The sequence below is a fragment of the Monomorium pharaonis genome, chromosome 9, assembly GCF_013373865.1.
Source record: "Monomorium pharaonis isolate MP-MQ-018 chromosome 9, ASM1337386v2, whole genome shotgun sequence".
Taxonomy (NCBI): Eukaryota; Metazoa; Arthropoda; class Insecta; order Hymenoptera; family Formicidae; genus Monomorium; species Monomorium pharaonis.
This window is the reverse complement of record NC_050475.1, coordinates 17,514,603-17,539,394: the sequence shown is the minus strand read 5'-3', so window position 1 is coordinate 17,539,394 and position 24,792 is coordinate 17,514,603. Positions and strand designations below refer to the sequence as shown.

The window sequence follows — 24,792 nt, the reverse complement described above, 5'->3', positions numbered from 1 at the left end:
ATATTTATCGTTGCATTGAGAAGATTATTTTCTTGTAAAAGAATGTTTAAGTTTAAGTTTAATGTAAATAATTTTAACGTCGAAAAGTTGGTTACGTTTTTACCAGTAATTAATACAGTTCTCTATTTAAAAAAATCTATTAGAGCGTGATATACAAATTGCTTCGGATAAATTTGCTTTAGTATATATTTTATTCATTTTTTTTAATTTTATTTTATAATTTAATTAGAAATAAATTAATTTTTAATACATACTTTATTTAATTAATTGTTAATTGTGATACTATTAATGTCAAAATTGTTAAAAAAAATTTGAAAATTAAAAAAATATAATGTTTTAATTTTGATTATAAAGATTAAAGTTTAAGTGAGCTACATGTGTTTTATAAATTGTAAAAGTTATTTTCTCTTTTTATTTACATATTATTATACATCTACATATTTATTACCTGCACGTTTTTGATATGTCATTTTATTATAGAAGCCAATAATTAGAATATCGATAGAATAATTGATATAATGCTAAGGATTGTAGTCATTTCTTGCTTCTTTAATAAACATAATTCTTTTGTAATCTGTATAAAATTTAGAAATATATTGAAATAATTTTTTTGTACTTCCTGATTAGTTATATAACATTTATTGTTAAGTAACTTTTTTTCTATATGCTTGACGATAAAAGTCACTAAATAAATATATAAAGATTATTACACTTATTGTAAAGAAATAAGTAAGAGCCTTTGGTGTTTGACAGTCCATGATTAATGTTAATACTAGGTAAACTAACATTAAAGCAAACTGTAGCTGAAATAAAAAAAAATTTAATTATTAAATTTAATTTACAGTTAATATAAAAACTTCAAATTAGTTCTAATTAAGACAAATACTATCAAAATTATACTCCTAAGCAACTTTAAATATAAAAAATTTGGCAGCAGTTTAAACAAAAGTTATAAACAAAAGAAATGTAATAAGTAGAACATATTTATCTGATATACACTTAATGAAGCGTACTCCTAGTAGCCTTATGAGTAAAAAGAAGTGTGAGATGGATCTTGTTTTTATTATGTAAAGCGAAATATATTCATTTTAAATGTCCACCTCATACTTCTCTGCTTATGGTACGATATAAAGTTTATAATTGTATTTTTTCACATAAATTTTCGACGTTTTGAAGTAAAGCAAGATCCACTTCACACCTTTCATTGCTTATAAGATAAGACAATATCTATATTTGTCATATGCTACATAAGTTTTCTTTGGTTAAACTTTTATTTAAACAATTATCGTCAAATTTTTAAATAAAAAAGGTTTATTAGAATCGTGATTTTGATAGTATTTATTTAAATTAGAGCCGTTTTGAGGTGTTTAAAAAATAATTATTTTAATTTTTAATAGTTAATTAAATTAGTTTAATTAAAATTAATTACCAGTTGAATCCAAGTCATATATTTTTTCCACCACAGATACTTCCGGTATTTAGGGCCAAGTGCTGCGATTAAATAATAACTATACATAATGACGTGGACCATGGAATTCAAGAAACCAATAAGAACACCTTGTTCACCAGGCAGAAATTTTAAATAGCACCATGAGAAAACGGCCGTCATAGTATGATGATAAACATGAAGAAAAGTAACTTGATTTTGCTTTTTCCTCAAAACGAAAAATACCTTAAAAAGTAAAACATTAGAGATTACATTTTTTCTTATATTATGGTATTTTTTAATAAAATTTTTTATGTTTATCTCTTTCTGAACCACATTTTAAAAATTATATTTTAAATAGCTATTTACTGATATCTCAATTTGTAATATTAATATCTTTTATTATAAAGAGATTTTAATGTCTATAAAATTAATTATAATAAAAAACAAATTTATGAAGATACAATAAAATTTTTATTACTTGTACATATATGTACACGCAAATATCTTTTACCAATAAATTTGTTTTTATTTCTTAAAAACAAAACAGAGATTACATGCATTTTTTCATCAAATATGTTTATCAATGTATTTTTTATACTTTATAACATATTCTGATAATAGTTTGAAGAAGAGAGTATTTAAAGAAGATTGTTAAATTTTCTAGAGGTAATGTGAATAACCAAATGTTTTTCTTCGATGACCGAATTAATGAAATGCTGTGTTCATATTTCAAAATGTTTGGTTGCATTAGCTTTTATTGAGTAAGATGGCGAAACAATGGTACCACTTTTAATCGATAACGGAAGCATGATGTACGCTTTATTGTCTTGTCTTATATTTTGTAAGTCAATTAATTTTAACTGACAATATAAAAAATAAGTAAGCTTTAATTTTTAAGTAATTAATTAATTTTATTGTTATAAATATATTCCCTTACCGTGTCCAGTAGCTCGATAATTTTTGCAAAGAAATACCACCAAGCGCCTCGTGACATCTAACATAAATCATATACATCCAACATAAATATATATATTTATAACGACAAACATATTTACTGCTTATTAAAAATTGTTAAAATTATTTAAATTAAATTTAATAGTGTTAAATTTAATTTATTTAAATTACATTTAATAATGTTAAATTTAATTTTAATAAATTGAATTTAATAGTGTTAAATTTAATTTAAATAAATTAAATTTAATAATATTATAAATTGCGAGAAAAATATTTACCGCTGCTTGGAAGTTTACATTTTGTGAATTAGGTAAACGATTTTGAATACCACATCCGTGAGCAGAGAATAGTTGTTTAATATTGACATTTAATATCTAAAATTAATAAATTTTATATAATATTCTTACGTGTCTCACACGCACACACACACACACACACACACACACACATTACAAATTGCTTTCAGTTAAATTACGGTTAATCCTATGTACTTATTCTTTACTTTATTTTGAATAATTACATATCAAAAAACGTTTGTAAAAATTTTTATCAGAAAATTTATAAATTCATTAATATCATTTAATTAATATTATGCATATAAATTTTTTAATTATTTACATATATAATTAATAATTGTATATTATTCAAAATATCCTTCTTATAGTGTTTTTAAATGGCTTTCTTCTCTCTCTCTCTCTCTCTCTCTCTGAATGCAAAATGTAAAAAATATAGTACTTTTATATGTTAATATATGTTTTTTTGTTTTTAATATTAACAACTAAGAGAGTAGAAATATTACATAGAATTCAACTTACCAAAGATGTTAACCAGATACTGAAGAGTACTTGAAATGCGTTATATGCGATCATAACAGTGTTTAACTGAAAGGCTGGCCTTTTCTCCATCATTTTTGGTCCAATTTTTAAGACGAATAGCAAATATGCGCCGACAATACATAACATAGGACTCGGAGATTCCATTAAAAACCAAGTATCTACCATTGGATCTATCGTAAAGAAATTTTTTAATTATTGATAAATTTTTAAAATACTTTTTTATCTCTGTATATATTAAACACACACACACACACACACACACACACACACACACACACACACACACACACACACACACACACACACACACACACACACACACACACATGCGCGCACACGTACGCACGCAACAGGTATACGCACACACACACGTACACGCACACGCAAAACTCAATGCTGTCCTAGATTTGTGAATCTGAGCATTGACTTGTGTCAAAGTTTGCTTTTTTTTCTTAATAGAGACAAAAAAAAAATAAACAACATAAGTGTGAACGTTCACACATCAAGTGAGTACCTACAATAATAATTTTTGGACAAATATATGTATGTAATAGTAAATGCATAATAAATACATTATATGTTTTAATAATAATAAATTACGTTCAATATGATAAAATAACAAGCATAAAATTACGTTATTAAAGTATATGTATATGAAAATAATTTGTTAAAATCTCTTTGTGGAACGTATTAGGCAAATTATGCTTTTAATTTATGTTATAAAGTATTAGCATTAGGAATTATATATTATTATACGGGAAGTAAAAAAATGATTGTAACTTTTTTACGATTTACATTTTTTTTTTTCACAAAAAATGTGTTTTGAATCCAAGTAATAACTAATATCATGTTTATTAATTTTTATAATAACTATGCGAGAGTATGAAAAACATTAAAATTCATATACAATTTTAAATATGTATTTCAAATATCAAGCATTATAATTTTCAATAATATAATAATTTTCTTTTTATGCATATACAATTAATAAAATGAGACAAGTTCCTATTTATAAAAATACTTTATGACATTAATCTTAAAATTCAACTAGTTATGTTTTATGCAAAGCATAGAAAGAATCAAAAATTATGTAAGATATAAATAAAAAATTCATATTAATATATGAGTTATAAAATTTATATTAATATATAATGTAGAATATGCATTTATGAGGAAAATATTCTTTAACGAATAAAATATTGTATTTTCAAAGAGATTTTATACATTATTAAAAAATTTTTACATCAATAACTTACCTTTGACATTTTTTAGAACTTCGTTATAATTACTAACGACAAGTCGAATGAGACTAGTCATGTTGATGAATTTTTAAAAGCTAGAGAGAGATTGCCTTTTTGATTTTTTATCAGAAAATCTGAAATATATGCAAACAAAAAATCACATTTTAATTTTGTAAGTATGTAAATTAATGTGGTATTTTTTTATGAAATTCAAATTTAATTTATGAGGTAAAATACTAACTTTAATACAAACTTAATTATAATGTCTAATATTTTTTATAACTTTAGTTTATTATTTAATTAATTACTGTATTTTATTGCTAAAAATATAGTAAACTTAATTTGATGAATTTATTAATGTGTATGCATTTTTTTATTTCTTTGATAATTTTAAAGATTAAATAAATAATATTGCACTGATCCAAATTATAAATTGAAATAAATTAAAGTGAAATTGAAATCTAGTCTGGAGAACGCAAGATGTGAATAAAATTTTTCAGAAAAAAATACTTTCTTTGTTGTTACAATGTAATGTGGAGTAAACATTTTGTGAAATAAAATCATCTTCCTTGTTTCTTTTTTTGGTCATGAGGGTTTTATCAATATATTTTTTTAAATTGATAAAGCAGGCATTTGAAAAATTAAGAAAAGATAAGAATTAAAAACAAATAATTCTGTAGTTATCGAGTTAATTTATACATTATATATATTCTTAAGAAATAATATAATAAATATAGAAATAAATATTTGTAAGTAAATATTCTTAGAGAAATAATCTTAATTAAAACAATAATAATTAAAACAATTTTACTTTAAGTAAATTATTGCTGTCTACAAACCTAATGTATAAATTTAATTAAATGTGCTATTTTAAGTTTAGCTTATAATGCCATTCATTTAAATATCCTCACTATTGCAAGTAGTACTATTTGTCACTAACTCACTGTCACTAACAACATTGTAATTATTTCACGAGCATACAGTAAATAACATTTTTTGCCTATTAAATTAAAGAATTAGAAAGCATATAATTAACGTAAATTTTACACACATTAATTAATATAAATTATAAATTATAATTTTGTATTTGCGTTGGTTCTTGAAAAATCTCAATACATATTGTAAATAGCAAATCTTAGAACAAATTTTTTTGCAGCATGCTCACCTTTTCTTTCACAGGCATTCGAAATCTTGCGAGATGGCTATTTCCACAAATTCAGAAACCTCGTGACCACGACCTTTTCTTGACACGTTTGAACGAAGAATGCCGGGAAAGTTTGAACAGGATACGCTTCACGGTTCCAATCGCTGATCTGTGATGAGAAGAGAGAGGCGTTCCACCAGTAACTGATCGTGCACGATGGTTAAACGTTACTAAAAAGACCACTACCCAACAAACCGTCTTCGGCAATCCCCACCATCGAATCAACGCTCGTAATAACGCAATAAAAGATTTACTTATAATTTAAAATGAAGAAGCAGGGTAGATTTTTCTAATGTAGAAAAAATTTATATAATTTTATCGTCAATTAGATTGATAAAGATAAAAAAAAAGAAAAGAGATAAAGAATATACGGAAGGGGAACCCATATGAGAATCGTAAAAGGGGGAATCGGTAAAAAAAGGACAGTAAGAAAAAGGAGAACGCTAGAGGAATTCGTGAAGTTGACCGCGATTACGTTCACAGGCACAGGTTACACGTGGTATTATTGAAGCAGGAAATGCTTTGTTTGTTAATTAAAAGACAGAGAAATTGAGGAACAATTAAACGATAACTAAATAGAGTACATTTGTATAATTAAAAAATTATGTATAATTTAAAAATTAGAAACAGAGTTAAAATTTTTTAACATTAAATGTGTTTAAACATCTATTTAACTTTTATTTATATTTAAAACTTATATATAAAACCTTTAATTTTTAGTTTTAAATATTTTTGTTGTTAAATGTTTCATTGAAAAATTATAAAAAAATTTGTTTTTTTCTAAATAGTATGCTACGTAAACAATATATTATATATTTTATATTGTAAAATAGTTTGCACAGTATTTATTTATTGTTTTATTTAACAATTTTAATTTATAAATTTAATTTATATTTAAATGCAATAATTATTGAATACAATTTGACAAGTAATTTATCTCACGCAAATAAAATTTGTTGATGTAAATTAGTACGTGTACAAAAATTATTAGAATTTGTTTTCGGCTTTTATTAAAGAAGTGTAAGGTATATTTTCTTGTGTCATCGTTTTCGACATTAGTATCTGGACACATTTCAAATATATAAAAGATAGGCAATATAAATATTTGTTTTTAAGTACATACACATACACATACACATTTCGATAAGTATATATTAACAAACATTTAATTTATGCAAAATTTTTAAGAAACATATTAACTATAATTAATTTATATTATTAAAATTTAAATTTAACGTTAGCATTAATAAAACAGTAAAAATTGTGAAAATCAGATGCAAAAATAAAATATAATATAAAATACAAATCAAAGTTCAAGAACAGTAATAAATAATACAAAGTGCTAACTTGTTTATTGATGTAAATTAATTAAAATATAGTTAAACAATTTACATTTTAATTATGTAATGGCATAAAAATTGAATAACATTATTGCACATGAGCAATAAAATTAAACCTTGAATCATTAAAGTATCATGTAAAATAAACATTATTCAAAATAAGTATCATTTATAACAAGAAAAAAATGTTTATATTTTTATACACACGTAATATAACCAAATCAATAAATAAAAATAATAAGTATTTATATAAAAAAAGTTATTGTTTCACAAAACTCTTTGTTCGTTAATATTTTGCAATAATTACAACTTCCAGCAATTGCCACTTGAATAGTGCTTTCTTTGACAAATAAGCTTTATGCCACTAGTAGCCTATTTATTCCATATACATTTTCCTTTGTCCTATATTTAATTGTTTGATAAAAAATTCTTGATAATGAAAAGGTTTGAAGACAATAAAGATTATATGGGTCCAAAAATTAGATGTATACATAACTACGTAAAAATTAAAAATGTAAATCAGTTAATTATCATCCATTTTGTAGAGTCTTGAACTGTGAATCCACGGATCCGTTCAAATGTTTGACATTGTATATTTAACCGGAATAAGTAAGATATGTGTAGAATGAAAATATGCTTATGACTAACGACTTAAATTATTTATTCATAATTGTAGTGAGATTTTTCACAAAAGATAATTCAAGTTAGTAAAGATAAACGGCGCGATCAACTGAGTATAAAACAAAATATAAAAAATATAATTATATTATCCATAAAGATGAATGTTTTAACTTATTAAAATCACCATTAATGAATAACAAGTCTCATGAAAATAATTCGTCTGGTTTGTTGAATCACTTGTCGTGTAAATTTTTAAAGTTTTTACCATTTATTTTTCACAAACTTATGTAAAAGACTTACGTCTGCGAAATTAAAATACAAAAATTTTATTTAATTGTTTCAATATTATAAATACTGTATAAAATTACCTACTTTAAAATGAAAAAATATAGACACGTCAATATATTTCTTAAAATAAATTTTTATTCGTAAAAATTGAATTTTAATCTTAAAAAAAAAAAATAAATAAAGCCTAATAATTTTGCCAAACTGTAAGAACTAAAGATAATATAAATAATTTTATAATTTAAAGTATAATCTTTTTTAATAAATTGTGTAATATATACATTCTTCAGGTTTGTTAATACTAGAAAAATTACGTAGGTTGAAAATGTTAGTTATTTTAAAAATAAGCAAACAAAAGAGTTTAAATATTTAATAATGGATTTTTGTTTGCCCAGAATAAGTAAATCGAATATGAGTGTATTTTATACAATAAAAATTATCTGAGTATTAAATCAAATATCATTCAATCCAAATTTATGTTATATCTGAGTTAATATTTATAGAATGTTTCTTCAAACAAAATATTATTTTTTAATAAAGCTGTTTTTTGGAAAAAAATTACTACAATTTGCATATAAATACATTGCTATTCTTCAGTGCTTACCTTATTAAGCATTGTTGCACACAAAATTTGTTTATAAACGTTTTGTTACATATTCGTAAACTGTTATTTTTGAGCTCTTTTATTATACATAGAAGTTGTTTATTATACATATAGCTTGTTTATTATACATAGAAGAACTATGCAACTATTACATAGTCAATCTTAAGATTATATAAGCTTATTCTAAAAAGTATCTTTTGTATCTAATTCTAAATTAGTAGTCTTTTTTAAATTAATCGTTAATTTTAAGTTTACTCTTATACATATATAATGCTGATTTATTATTTAGATAATAATAAATATAAGAAATTTTTTAGCTATTCCTAAAATAATGCTTTTTTCAAGATTATAATATACTAATTTGTGTGACTTTTTAATAAAAAAAAGATATAAAATAAGAAATTTACCCACAAACAGCATACAATATTTATAAAAAATTTACAAATTATATATAATATTTTATAAATTGTTTTGTAGTTTTAGATTTAATAGATTATACAAATTTATCATAAACATTGTACACTTTCCAGATATACTTATTAATACAGTTTCTATTTATTTGTTAAATTTAGTTATAAATTTAATAAAATTGTTTTATTTTAAGTTTTGTAATGCATTATATTATTTAAAAGAAGAAATTTCGATAATTTTTAGATATAACAAGAAAGTTAAAAAATCTAGATTAAATATAGTTCCGGCAATAACTTATAAATAATCGATTTTAAGAGTAATTTTAATACGTAATGAATCTTTTAATATGATTAATAATAAATAATAATACCTCTGTTGAGTTCAATGAATAGAACTAGTTGCCGTGAAGAAATATATTCTGACGTTGAAAGTTTTATGATATATTATTCCAACACAGGAAAGAATACGCAGAATCATTTATTTCTAACACTTGTGCAGAAAAATAAAAGTTGATAGCACCGTTACAAGAAGCCATTGAACATTTAATTTTAATAAGAAAATTGAACACGCAAAAACCACCAGGATGTTTAAAGATGGACTTTATTATGATTATGTGCGTATGTATTATATAATAAGAAATGGAATGTCCGTAGCTGTCTGATACTAAATGTTTAAAACATCAAGATACAATTTTTAACATTTATTTGCGCATAAATCAGTATCGAAATATTTAGGAAAACATAATTTAAATAATACCCATTTGACAATTCTCCTCCACTTACCGTATATGTTTGTGTATAATTATATGAAGTTTTGTATAGTTTGTATTTTACCAAATAAAATACACACAGTTAACGGGAATTGTCATAAAGTCTATGAAAACTTCTCTCTTGCGTCAATCATCGACTTTAATAATTTGACAAAAACATTTCATTGCATTTGTAGCCGACATATAGGCATGATTTAACGTGTGATAAATCGTCGTTGTTGTCGGTATGCAAAATAATTACTGACTGATCAACGGTCGAGCCAATAAGAAGTACAAATAAAGAAGTTATGAGCAAAAATGACCTGAGGCATATAACATTACTTTCTATCGTTCTTAGATGAGGAAGTAAGTTAACGATTTGCTGTCGAGAAATGGAATTAGCTCTTTGTAGTGGGTTAAGCGGTCAGGATATTATCGATAGGGATGCAGCAGATTTACGTTTTTCTTTTACCAATTAATATTATAAATTAAAATTATAATCTTAATCTTAGTTTAATTTATTTTTATCTTTTTTCTAATTTTAAGAATTGGAGAAAAAGATAAACAATAGGTTATACAAGTAAAAATTAAAGTTAATCCACACTGATAGAATTAATGACATTGATCATATTCTACGCAAAATAATTGTACACAATCAGAATATTCTACACAAATATATTGTACACAAATTGTACGTGGAAAAACTATGGACAAAAAGTATCCTTGAATTAAAAAATGGCACAAGGATGTATTGTGCGTAGAAAAACTGTTTAGTGAACAATTTGTGTACAATCAAGGATACTTCTTGTGCATAGTTTTTTTATGTACATTCTTTTTGTGTACAATATCAGTGTTATATACATTAATAAGAAAGATTTACAAATAGAAGTTATAGGAAGTTACAAGTACAACAATATTATATTATATGTATATTATATGTATTACATGTATTTTTTAAAATTATATTATTATTGTGTAATATATATAATGTATGTTTATATATATTTAATTATTGTATTATATTAGCTTTTTTTGATTGTGTTTTGTATATTTAAAGAAGTAACAAAAAAAATTCTATATGCTATTTCATATGTAAAAATTAATACAAAATTTTGACATTATTTTTAACATTACATTTATTTTAATTATATATACATGTTTCATTTTTTACATCTATTGTTGCACTAATTAAGTAAAAAATAAGATCTACAGTAAAAAAAATAAGTAGAGTTATTTGTTTCTACAAATTGCTTTTTTAATCATAAATTTTGTTTTGCATTTTGAAATAATTTCAAAAATATTTTTCTATTATGAAAAAGAAATTTATGAAAGAATTCCATAAAAACAAAATATTTAAGACACACAAACTTAATACTTAAAATATTATACATTTAACACAATCAAAAAATTTTTGATTACGTTCACGCGTGGATCTTCGAGAATGGACCAAGATCAAATATAACGGTACAACGTCATCTTCAACAGCACCTCCGTAATAAAAGCGAGATGCTATAGATACATGTTCCGTTCATCGTCCCCTCACTCCTCTTCTTCTTTTCCTCTCTTGTCCCCATTCAGGACTTGTTCTTAAAAAAGTAGGCCGTCTACCCGTTTGTGTGTACGCCATGACTAATTATTTAACCAATATATATTCGACCGAACGGAAAAACGAAAAAGAGTAGTGCTGGCGCGAGATAATTGCGGCCATCTGGGTAGGTCAGAAGAAGAATGCTCTCTGTACATTTCAATACTGAAAATAATCTAAAGTATGTAAAAAATTCTTTTTATATACAATGTATACTGATCAAACGATGTATTCTTGTTACTTTTTAAAACTATGCTTCATTCTTTTTCCAGAATTGAATTAAATAAGAAATACGTATCACTTTTTGCATTTTCCTATATTTTAAATATTTTTTGCAAAATTTTAACAAACATTATTAAAATAAAATTCTTATAAAACTAACATAGCAGCAATATTGTTATAAAATTATAATTAATATTTAAATGCTAAAGACATTTATTATAATTTTTCCATTTTTAGTTTTTAAGTTACATATAGATAAAATACAAGTTATGTTACGGTTTAATATCAGTGTACTTATCTCTCTCTCTCTCTCTCTCTCTCTCTCTCTCTCTCTCTCTCTCTCTCCCTATTTATAGTATTTATAATATACTTAAAGTATATATTTAGTTAAATGTATTTAGAGGAAAAGCTAAAGGCATTGTATGTTGAAATTATTGCTTATAATGACTGCATGTATAAATAATAATATTAATAATAACAATTTACTATTGATACTAATATTAGAAATCTTTTATATATTTTATACATATCCAAGTATACATTATACGTATATATTATACGTATATATCTGAATATGGTAAATATTTTTGCAAATTGCGTAGAAAATAATGCAAATTTAAATTTAAAATAAAAACTGTCAGAATTTACAACGATATCGCTTTTAACTTTCATAAACTTTAATATTTATCATATTCCAAATACAATATTGTAAAAACTTAATATTGGTTTTACTATAGAAAGGTATAATACAAAGTTTATACAAAGCTTGGACGAATATAGAGTATGTGTAGTTAAAATTAATGTTACTGAAACGTAAGTTATATTTATCCTAGGAAAATAAAAGATGTAAGATTTTCATAAACGTTTGTACTATATTTTTGTTAGTATTCAAAGATTTGAATAACATAAAAATAAACGTAAAGTAATAAAAGTAAACGAGATCATACGCAGTGTTCAAAAACCACGAGAAATTATTATTTTTATATTTGTGTATTTTTTTGTTAAACAGTGTAATTGATTCATCAAAATGGAGATTTAAGAGACAGAGTATGTCGTTAAATGTTTGATATATAAAAGATTTGTTAAGCTAATATAACCAATATGATGTATAATCTTACCAGATAGTAATATTTAATATTTAATTTAAAAAAATATTTTTGTCAATGTAAAAAATAAAATAAAATAAAGAAAGATCAGGTATTACAAAAGATATTATATTTCAAATTTATTGTTCTTTTGATTTTTTATTTGAGATTTCAGCGGAAATGTCACTTATCTTTGTCTCTGTTATTGTTTTGATTGCTGGTTTTTTCTTGATATATGTTTTATAATAAAAATCTCCAAATAATATCATCATAAACAAATTCTGCGGTACCATTAAATATGCTGGCCATAAGGGAAAGCCGCAATCTTCCACCCAAGTTAATTGTAAATAGTGTAACGTGATCAGGAAAAATTGGACCAACTGCAGTTGAGTGATGTATTTTTTCCACGCATTTGTCTTTATTTTCATAGATGCTAGTAGATAGTGTGTGTACATTATCGTGTGAACAAATGTATTAATAAGTCCTGAAATATATTTAATATTAGTAATTAATTAATTGTCGTAAAATAGAGATATTTTCTATCAGTACTTTAAACTTAGTTTGATTGCATTTTTAATACTAATAAATATAACTTCTCTTTATCTCAGATAGTAAAGCTTACAGAGAAAGATTTTAAGCAGAGCGAGCTACCAATTTTTGATGATAAAAGGATAACAAATTTACATAAGAAGTCTATAAATATCTGATAATGTCGGCAAAATACCATTATAATATGACAAAGTGGTGGCAAATTGGCAGCAGAAACCAAGTAGGATTTGCATCTGTTGTCAGATTGTCTGCGCGAGAAAATCTTGATTTCTACCACCAATCTGCTGACAGTAGCATGTCAGTAGGTTTCGTCGACAGATCAAACAAATGGTTATGGATTTGCAATTTAAATCTGATTGATTAATTGCTAATTTTCTAATAAATTACTATTAGTATTTTACAATTAGAACTTTTATATAATTATTTTCTTAGGTTTATATTGATTTTAATTTTAATATTAAGAAAAATAAGATTTATTTAATTATATTACTAAACTTAGAATTTAGAATTATCGATTTAAAATTAAAACATATAACTTTTGTAAATAAAATTTTATATATGATTGTACCTAAGAAAGTAGTATGACCACCAGGCAAATATTTAACAGCGCCCCAAGCACCTGCTAGGATACCAACATGATGATATAAATGAAGGAATGTTACTTGATTCTGCTTCTTTCTGAGCACAAAAAAGATTGTGTCTAACAAATCCAGCATCTTGATTAAGAAATATATCCAGACCAATTTGGTAATCTGTAGGCAAATACATCTAATAAACGTTAATCTATTAATTTTCTTCTTTATTTTATTTTCATAAAACAGGTAAGAAGATCGCTTAATATCATTATTTTAATTTGTACCAAGTGCATTCGACATTACATAAACAAATATAATCGATGACTTTAAATTAATTTGTTCTAGCGAAAATGAATTTCTAATTCATTAATTTTGTTTTATTAACAATTACCTGTATGGCCTTTGGTGTATTCGAATAATCGATAGGCTCACAGAAGTAATTAAATTGTCCCAACCAACCTTCGGTTAATGCCTAAAATATATAGTTAAAATATATAGTTCATAAGGTAAAATATATAGTTAATAAAGTAAGTTTTTAAAATAAAATTAAAGTAAGTATTTAGTTATGTCAAATTATTATTTATTGTATTGCATACTTATTTTTTAAGGAGGTTCATACACGACTCTCTAGTCAATAGAGAGAGACACGAAAAATAAATTATTTTTAAGATAAATTAAATAAGTTTTTAATAAGCTTTTTTTAAATTAAAATATTTTTTTAGATATCAATATGATTTGAGTTCTGTCATTTAGATTTGACAATTTAACCTATTCTTAAAGAAAATGGTTTAGATTAGTTTTATATATAAATTTATCAAAGTGGCAGAATAATACAAATTAATAAATCAAAAAACGAGATTTAAGATTTTCGGAAGAAAAAAGGTTGTGTAAAATATCTGCAGATCAGGTACATTAAAACACACACACACACACACACACACACACACACACACACACACACACACACACACACACACACACACACACACACACACACACACACACACACACACACACACACACACACACACATCGCAAACATGGACCGCAAGATCTGTGATTTCACATATTTTATGATTTTTAAGATTAAATATTAATAATAAATTGTCGGCATCACATGTATTGTTTGTGGTCATTAAAAAGTTTGTAACTCAAATTTTTATAATCTAGCGTTTGGTTTATATACATATATATATATATATATATATATGTGCTCATTAATTACTAAAAGAAAAATTTATACTTTCGGTGAAAAATTGAACAACTCTTATATGAACTGTACTAAAATTTCAAAACTTTGAGAGACTTTTTCTAGCATATATGTACGGCAAGCTTATTTCATATTTCACGAGAATGTGTATTGACACTTAAATAATAATTCTTGTAAGTAAGAGCTAAATCTGCAGTACTTTGTTATGTGCATGAACCACCTGAATTATTTAAGCATATTAGTAAGTCCATATATTCCATGATATTTTTAGAAATTTGTTCTCAAAATATTAATGTTTTAATGTTTTTATTAAGTTTCGTAATTTAATAAAAAGTAATTTTATTAAATTGTGTGAACAATATGTTAAATTGAACAATATATTAAATTGTGTAAACAATATGTATTATAGAAAATATTTTCTTATATTTATATATTTTTATAAAATAAATTAATAAATAAATAGTTAAAAATATAATGTAACTTACTTTGTAAAACAAAAATCCGTTTATTAGAATTTGGAATATATTATATATTTGCATTATTCTATTTAATTTGAAAGGTTGTCTTTTTTCCATAAGTCTCGGTCCAAGGTTACATATAAAATATAAATACAATCCAATCAAAGTTAGGGCAGGCCATGGTGTGCCAATCATAAAATAATCTTTGGTACGTGGATCTTATATGAAAAATAAGTACAAAATTAGTATAAAAATTTATAAGACTGTTTCTTTTCTATATTATAAAACATATCTTAAATATATGAATAAAATTATATATAATTATGCCATGCTAAATATTTTACAACACAATTAATATTGAGACAAATATAACAATGCATAGCAGAATAGTCTTGTCTGTATCCAAATATAATATTTCTTATGTGATTATAATATTTCTATAATATTTACAATTATAATATTTCTTTATTTTTATATAATACATTTTATACATTTTCTAATTTAAATTGCGCTGTTATTTTTGGTCTTAAGAGGATGCTAAACAGCCCATCAAACTAGATTGAGGTCAATAATGTAGAGTCATTCATTTATCCTTGTTCATAAAAATATTTACTTTAAAATATAAGTTATGTAGCTTATACCTACAAATGAATAGTACACCGCAGTTCAGAATAGATTGAGGAATAAGACTATATTTGTCAAATTACGATTACAAGCCGTAAAAAAAAGTTATTTATTGGATCAAATTTTGTTCATTTAAACGTTTTCACTGAAAAATTTGTAGTAAAAGCGCTTAAATAAATAAAATTTGATCCAATTGATTTTAATTTGAATATAGTCTTATTCCTCAATCTATTTCGAACTGCGGTGTACCATTCATTTGTACGTATAAGCTACAAAACTTGTATTTTAAAACAAATATTTTTATGAACAAGGATAAGTGAATAACTACATTATCAACCTTGATCAAGTTTGACGGGCTGTTTAGCATTCTCTTAAGCGCTTTCACTGAGAAATTAGTAGTGAAAACGTTTAAATAAACAAAATTTGATCCAATAAATAACTTTTTTACTGCTTGTAATCGTAATTTGACAAAAATAGTCTTATTCCATAATCTATTCCAAACTGCGGTGTATCATTCATTTGTACGTATAAGCTACATGACTTGTATTTTGAAGCAAATATTTTTATGAGCAGATAAACTTTAAAAATTTTTTTACATTTTTGGTCTTGATCTAATCGTCCTCGGGTTTATTTATGTACGTAGTTTAAACGTGTAAAAAGATTTTCAATTTTGTAAATTCAATTCGATACTAAATGGTTAAACAGAATGTCGGTAAAACAGATAATTTTAGGATTCCTTTAAGGGGGCGAATTTTAAACAAAATGGCGGACGTTTAAAGTTAAAGTGCCCAGTTTTGGCCAAAAATTTTATTTTTGTTTGTTTGAAAAAAATAGAAAAAATTCGAATTTTTTAAATCGGATACGACAATGACAAGGAAATTTACTCTTCTTTGATATACCGTTTGGATTTTTTATGTCGGTTGAACAGGGAAGAAATCATTGTCATCGTGGAATTATGCATGACTGACTACACGATGATGGAGGAGGGGAAAGGGAAATTTTTTAACAAAATTATTGTGATAAAATTTGTATAAGAACTGCAAAAGATGTACTTTATTTATGCAAAAAGTCCTATGTTTATAGTTTACTTCTTGAGTCTGAATAAAATTCATAAAAAATGCCTTCTTTTTTGTAATTAAATTTTAGTTGAGATTATATTTTTTACAATAAATTTTTTACATTTTTTAAGAAGGGAATTGTATAGACGTTTATTAATACTAATATTATTAAAATAATTATTAATTTAATTGTGATATTACTATTTCAATTTAATTTAAGAACTGCGTTTTAAGATAGAGATAATATTATTTTTAAAAAATTAGAAAATGTGTATAAAAAAATTATGTAAGAAATATTATTTGAGCATTAAAAGCTTATTAAATGTTGTCGATTTTTTCCATTTTAATTGCCGTTGTACAAATAGCAATTGTATTCTAATTACTAATATTGTTTATAAAATTATTGTAAAAGATATATAAAATGTATTAATAATAAACCAATAATAAATTATTACATTTTTGGGACAAATTATACTATAGAAAAATATCATCAAATTACAAAAAAAAAATTACAGAAAGAAAGAAAATAATTTATGTGTAATGCTTTTGGTAAATTGAAACATGAATTTATTGAATATGGTTTTTATTTTGATTATATTCTATTATTAATGTTATATCATGAATATACATATATATATAAGAATTATGTAAAATTTAACGTAATTTATAAATATGCAGATAATCTATATGCTATTAGTAAGTATATATTATACTAATGTTGCTATTAAATATAAATGCGCACAAGTAGACATATTTTTTTATATATGTATACATTTTTTACTGTTCAATGTTTTGAACGTTTTAAGAATTGAATTTTATTTTATTAATTTTATAAAATTAGTTTTTTTGTAATTATCACTGAAAAATGTTTTTGTAAGTTAAAAAAAAAGAGTTTTTTATGCCTAATTTTTTCGAAGTATCCACATTGAATTTGATATATGTGTATAAATTTAAATTAAATTATTGTATATTGTATTAATTGTGTTCAGAGCAATAATTATTTAATTTTGTTTCTATACTATTAGTTTTTGATAAAAAGACAATAGATAAAAACTGAAGATAATATCGTGCTTTTTTACTAGATAGAATTAAACAAATCTTTTCGTTTAAGAGCTATTAAAAAGAATAGTTTTATTAAATTTTTAATATCTCGTATCTTTAAAATAAAATGTTGTACATTTATATAAACTATTAAGATTATATGTTTATTTAAATTTTTTTAAATAAAATTTCTCATAGAAATCTTTTCATAAAACAATCTCAAAAATTAAATTCTAAAATGTGCTATTCTTGAACATTATTGTAAAACACTATGTATGTATATTTCTCATAATTTATAAGGATCAATTTTGTATTATTCTTTTTGCACATTTCATGCGCATATGCTCTCATATATCTCTCATATGGTACAATCATATGCCAAGAGCAGATTAATTACCATTATCACCAAAATTATCTGTTTCTTATTATAAAAACAGCTGACTATTCAAAACAGCTAATCAAAATTTATATAAAAGAAAACATTACACAGAAATGCAAAATCGTTTTTATTATGTTTTTACTTTTATATTTATTTCTATTTTATTAATTTTTTTGGTGTAATATTGTATAAAATAATTTTTTTTAGCTATTTCTTTATAAATGTTTATTATATAATAAAAAATTATAAAAATATGGTTGAGTCCAGAAATAATTATAAGTTACAGTAATATTACGATTATTGCAACCATTTTTTCTCTTTGTATTGTAAGTAAGTATAATAAGACATTTACCAGCCAAATTTTCATTAAGGTACTTATACCATGTTATAAGTTGTGATATTTTTGCAGCCATGTTAACAATATTGAACAATCTTTGGTGTTATTTTTATGTAATTATCCAGAAGAATCGTCATGCGATGATGCAGCTTGTCGCAATATTTACACAAAAAGAAACGTTAATTAATTAACTTTTTTCTGTATAATATACCAGTTCTGCTATGTTTTTAAAATTTCCTTTTTAAGCACTTATTTTTTATTGTTTTTGATTCTGACGAATTGATTAAGTAGAACGTTTTATGGGAAGGGAGAGAAGGTACTTTCACACTCTATTTCACTTGGGAATACTTTTTCTCTTTGATCACTTTTTTTCAACAATTTTCTTCCATACAACTAGTCACCATGAAGCTTTGAAACCGACTGTGACAACACGTTTTCCGCTTCTGTTGCATTTTAATGTTAACATTTCATTGTATTGTAATTATAGCAGGCTTATGTAACAAACGCGACATCTTCCAAGTAACATACAAAAGTTTACCCCTTCTAAGTACCGTAACCTCTTAGGCAACTTGACCCACCATTATATAAATTATTGAATATTTATAAATGATTGTATTATGAAAAGAATATAAGCTTTGAATTCATATCAATTTTGACCTTTTACCTTCTGTTTAATTGTTGATATTTTAACCAATTTAATTAGTTAATGTAACATAGAGTCACATAGAGTCATATTCTGGAGCATATAATATATGTTTTTATATTTAATTTATGTCATTTATTAAACGTATTTCAATCATAAAAGTTATTTAATAAGTATAGAAGGCATTACGCGTTTTAGTTTTTTAGTTTTATATGAAAGTAATATAAATTAACATATATGAGAAAAATAATTCTTTTTTAAATAAAGTCCGAATAAAATTTAAATAAAATACCTTTTCTTCTAGTTCATTATTTTATAATCTACAGTAGTTCAATTTTCAAAATTATTCCAGCCATTAATTTGCCTGCAACACAATTCTTTCAGCTTTCTCGTGAATAATTACGGTTAATTACAACGTAATTGCACTTACAATGGTTAGACGCGTGACATATTGTTAAGAAGGTAAATATGAAGCATTGCAACAATCATGACCGACATTCGAATAAAGATATACATACCATGACGTTAATATTTCCAAACAGTTTACAGGAAAATTGTTTTTCTACTTTCCATTAAGATATGTATTAATTATATAAAAAAGAGTAAAAGAATTTTATACGAACTTATTTAATACACATTAACTATTTCTTGTTTTATTTAATTATATTTAAGCTTACATGATAGATAAGTCATTATCATACAATATGATGTCACTGACTGCGTAAAATAGACACTAACATTTTTTAAGTAATAATAATAGAAGTATGAAAATACATCACATACACACACACACACACACACACACACACACACACACACACACACACACACACACACATATTATAAACAATACCTATCAATCAGAGATTATCATAAACATAAGCTTTTCTCATCGTCATTATTGCTTGTTGTCGCTCTTCTTTGTTGGCACAAGTGTAAGTTGGTAAGAGATTACTCAGATATAATTTACGTCAGACATTATGTATATTTCATTAATATTTTTATTGCTTTTAAACAAATTTGTTACCTTAAAGTTTGCGTATAAAGTAATGATATTTTAATTAAATAATAAGAATTAAATAAAATCAATCAATTTTACACACACACACACACACACACATAATTAATTGTGTATTTCTGATTTTTGTAAGAACTATAGTTTATAATCGTTTTTCCATGTTTTAATTATTACTCCTTTTCTTCAATTTATGGATTATAAAATTAATATTGAAAACATAAAATCACAATGACCGTAACGTTTGCTATGGTTAATATAATTTAACGTAGTGTCATTGACACGTAATGCTTCATGTTCCATTAGTGGTGACGGTTTTAAATTAAGTTCGCAGTTAATTCTCGCCTGCAGTTAATTCTTCGCTAATATAAGAACCATATACTATTATTTGTAAATATAATTATTTCTAAAACTTTTAGAGAAAAAGAGAGAAAGAGAGTAAAATTAATGTGATAATTTTTAATTACATATAGAATATTATCTAAGCATTTTATTTGTATAATTCTGTTTATAAAAAATATAAAAGTAGGAAGGTAATAATATTATGGTAATTTAAAAGTTTACATAGTAATGTTATCGTAAATTTTAGAAAAATTTTGTACGTAATATTTTGTTTAAAGAATAAAATTTAAATTTTTTAAAATGTTTTATCTCTTATTTGTTCTGTATTATTTATTACATAAATATTGATCTTATAACAATTTATTTATTCTTTTAATACACATTCGCTTTCTCTCTCTCTCTCTCTCCCTTTCTCTCTTTCTCTCTCTATCTATCTATTTAGCTATCTATTTATCTATCTGTCTGTTAAGCTATTTTCTTCGAAAAATTATATAAGAAAATTTTTTGATTATGAGAATTAAAAAATAAAAAATTTTTAGATATACTTTTAAAATTTTCAAATTGCCTGTTTTATTTTATAAGAATAATAAAAAATGTGATATACACTTAGTATTGTTACTAATATAATGATTGAAATACGCACGAAGCGGAAACGAAAACCTTAGAGTTCTAAGGTTATAACCTTCAATTTATGCATTCGTCAGAGTGTGGGATAATAGTTTATAATTCAATTCATTTATATTTCGTAATGATTTTTTTATCATGTAATAAAAAACTTTTATGTAATAAAATACTTTTGATGTATCAACAAATCTAGTAGAAATTTAAAATAAAAATATAAAAAATTGTTATAAAATAATCTGGAGTAATCTTTTCTTCGCCAGTATGAGACTAAAACGACTCAAATAATCAGTTTAATTTTGATCTAACTGGCCAGATTTAATTCAAATTATAGCACTACGTTTCGACCATAGGTTTTGGTCCTTTTCAAGTGCAGATTTATTACATTTCCTATTATGCACAACAACGATCTATGGCATATGTCCAGATAAATCATCTAAAAGACAAGATCACCCATTAAAAAAAAAACATATTATGCACATAATAAATCAAAGTTAATGCAAAGTACTTACAGATAATGTGCGTCAGGAAAATTACAATGGCAAATTAAAAAATGTCTAGTGGAAACACTATATTGTATGTATTGCGTTCGTGTAAGATGTTAAGCCGGTAACGAACGGAGCGAAATTGCTGAATAATTGACAACGAACGCAGTGACACGAAAATAATATCAAATAAAATAAAAATATCAACTGAAATATAAACTAAGCTGCTTTGATTACTCTGTCATAAATACTGGTCAAATTTTCACTATCGGTTTGCAAATGGATGGTATGCTCATATTTTTTAATAAAAAATGTTTCTGCCACCTTGCGCTTTCGTGTCACTACCTCTTTATGTAGTATATAAATTCGTGACCATTTAAAATCATGTCCGTAAGTGATCCGATGTTGACACCGAATGATTATTCACATGTTTTATAATATCCCATTGATGCTCTTTCATACGCGTTCCTACATATCTTTTAGATTGCCCGATATACATTGCATTACACTGATTGCAATCTATCTTATATACGAGTTGAGTTTGTTTAAGGTGTTTGTATTTTACTTCTTTTTATTAAGCAGTTAAGTTTCTTGGGCACAGTATGTACGACTCTAAATTGTAAGTCACCCAGTATACGGCTGATGTTCCCGCTTAATCCTTTGATGTAAGGGATAGTGACGAAATCTTTAGACTTGGATTGTATAACCGTATTTTCTTTGTGTGCATATTTGAGTTCTTTAACGCGAGAGTGAGTGTGTTTTTCTATGAAGTGTATAGGGTAATTATTATTAATTAATATTTTTTTGACTTCCATAATGTTATGTGTGTGAAACCGTGTGTCAGCGAGTAAAATAGCGATTCTTAATAAATTCTTAATAGTAATAGTAATTTTATATCTAGTCGATGTGATAAATAATTAATATATCTCCCTGAAAAAGTGGGTTTGTGAAACCAATCAGTAATTAGTTGGTTGTTATCTCGTATAACTACTGTGTCCAAGAAACTTAGATCACCTTCTTTTTCTAATTCATACGTAAATTGGAGACGTGGGTGATAATTGTTAAAACTAGTGAGAATATTGTTTATCTTATATGTGTTGGTACAATAGTAAAAATATCACTCACGTATCGGTAAAAAAGCCGAATATTATAAAAGTTAGCGATCGCAAGCAGTGTGTTTCTAGGTCATCCATAACGATGTCAGCAAGTATGAAAGAAGTGATTCCATTGGACAACTAAAAATTTGTTCGTATATTTGCCCATTAAATTGAAAGATGATAGAATTAAAGACTAATTGTACTGGATATATGAATTGAGGTAATGTGAACGCGGTATTTTTAGAGATTTGATCCATCGATTTTCAATAGCCTTAACCACCAATTGTTTGGGAATATTACTAAACAACGAAGTCACGTCCAAAGAAATCAGAAGTTCATCAGATTGGATGTGAGTGCCAGTAATATTTTGCAAAGGATCAGCTATTTTTAATATAAGACTTCGTGTGTAATATAAAGGAAATGTAACAAATCTGCACTTGAAAAGAACCAAAACCTATGGTCGAAACGAATGCTATAATTTGAATTAAATCTGGCCAGTTAGGTCGTAATTAAATTGATTATTTGAGAAAAAATTGTTATATTTTTAGACAGAGATTTCCTATAAGATTTTATGTATTAGCAGTCATTTTGTTGAGTCATTTCTTTCTGTGATTTATGTCATGTCGATCATTATTTTTTGAAATTGTTTCCGCATTTGTACATTTTGGTACAGATCGCAGAATCTTTTGCCAAAGAAATTATTAATTTTCTTTTACCAAATAATAGGTCCCAATAAACCGTCATTAACCGACAGCCATTAATCAATCGTACTTAACCAATCGCTACTAATCAACAGCAAGCAGACAATTATTTCCAATCAAAAGTTATTTACAATTAATTAAATGTTTATATGTGTTATATATTAGTTCTTATCATTACAAATTCATGTTTGTGCAATTACTTTGGATTAAACGGAGCACTTCCAAGCTTCGATTTTGAAAAATAATTTTCTAACGTCATTGATCTTAGAAAATTTACTTGCATTTTGTTTTATTAATAATAAGGCACAAGATCGAATCTATCGAAATATTGTAACCATTTTTTCAAGATGCTAATTGGTTTTCTGTTGTTTTAACATCGTGAGAGGCTGTCATCGCGGAGTTAACATAATTTATATAGATGGTTATCTATACAATTATCATTGCAATTTATTTTAAAAAATATAAAATAAATTGCTAAATAGTGCGTGCAAATAGTGCGCGTCTGTGGTGTCCAATTGCATAAAAAAATACTTTATCAATTAAAGATTTAAATAATTAATATATTATATATTGTTTATTGATATATATTTTAGTATATATAAATATATAAATATATAAAGTATTACTATAGAAATTTGCTGTTTCAACACATATATATATATTATTGCGATTTGTTTTTTGAACAGAGAATTAAAATATCGACAAACAGTACAGCACATCTCTGCTGAACCGACTTTAACAAAGTTAGGCGTTATATTGTATGTACGTAAAGAAATTTAATTGTGTAAATTTATTTGTGTAACCATTGATAATGGGATTAATAAATTCTGTCTTATTAATGTTTGTTATTTTACAATTATAATTTACAAGAATTTTTTACATAAGTTATGTACCTTATTTTCTAAAATGTTATTTTTGTAATTTATTAAATAGATTATGATACATTCTTAATAACATAAGCATGTAAACGTTAATTTCTGAACTCTTAATAATTCAAATTTGATTATATATATATACATATATACGCGCGCGCGCGCGTATATGTGTGTGTGTGTATGTCGAAAGAGAATAAATAAATTTATGTATTTTGAC

General features: G+C 24.6%; 2 protein-coding genes across 2 annotated transcripts; both read right to left on the bottom strand.

The window, feature by feature from the left end:
• Positions 1–367: 367 nt before the first annotated feature.
• Positions 368–6,339, bottom strand: LOC105829985 (elongation of very long chain fatty acids protein). The gene is made up of 7 exons (XM_012669081.3): positions 5,626–6,339; positions 4,476–4,594; positions 3,199–3,389; positions 2,662–2,757; positions 2,367–2,423; positions 1,430–1,672; positions 368–803 (listed from the first exon to the last, which is right to left on the bottom strand). The coding sequence occupies exons 2-7, from the start codon at positions 4,534–4,536 to the stop codon at positions 645–647; spliced, it is 807 nt and encodes a 268-aa protein (XP_012524535.1). The 5' UTR covers positions 4,537–4,594; positions 5,626–6,339; the 3' UTR covers positions 368–644.
• A 5,993-nt stretch (positions 6,340–12,332) lies between these two features.
• On the bottom strand, positions 12,333–19,548 carry LOC105829984 (elongation of very long chain fatty acids protein). The gene is made up of 5 exons (XM_012669080.3): positions 18,812–19,548; positions 15,385–15,575; positions 14,081–14,161; positions 13,683–13,866; positions 12,333–13,049 (listed from the first exon to the last, which is right to left on the bottom strand). The coding sequence occupies exons 1-5, from the start codon at positions 18,870–18,872 to the stop codon at positions 12,706–12,708; spliced, it is 861 nt and encodes a 286-aa protein (XP_012524534.1). The 5' UTR covers positions 18,873–19,548; the 3' UTR covers positions 12,333–12,705.
• Positions 19,549–24,792: the final 5,244 nt, after the last annotated feature.

Coding starts and splice junctions, on each gene's coding strand:
- LOC105829985 (XM_012669081.3), bottom strand. CDS start 4,536: ATGACTAGTCTCATTCGACTTGTCGTTAGTAATTATAACGAAGTTCTA. Junction 2,424..2,661: donor ATGTAAACTTCCAAGCAGCG/GTAAATATTTTT, acceptor GATTTATGTTAG/ATGTCACGAGGCGCTTGGTG. Junction 804..1,429: donor ATATGACTTGGATTCAACTG/GTAATTAATTTT, acceptor TTTTTATTTCAG/CTACAGTTTGCTTTAATGTT.
- LOC105829984 (XM_012669080.3), bottom strand. CDS start 18,872: ATGGCTGCAAAAATATCACAACTTATAACATGGTATAAGTACCTTAAT. Junction 15,576..18,811: donor CCTTAATGAAAATTTGGCTG/GTAAATGTCTTA, acceptor TTTTCATATAAG/ATCCACGTACCAAAGATTAT. Junction 14,162..15,384: donor ACGGATTTTTGTTTTACAAA/GTAAGTTACATT, acceptor TATATATTTTAG/GCATTAACCGAAGGTTGGTT.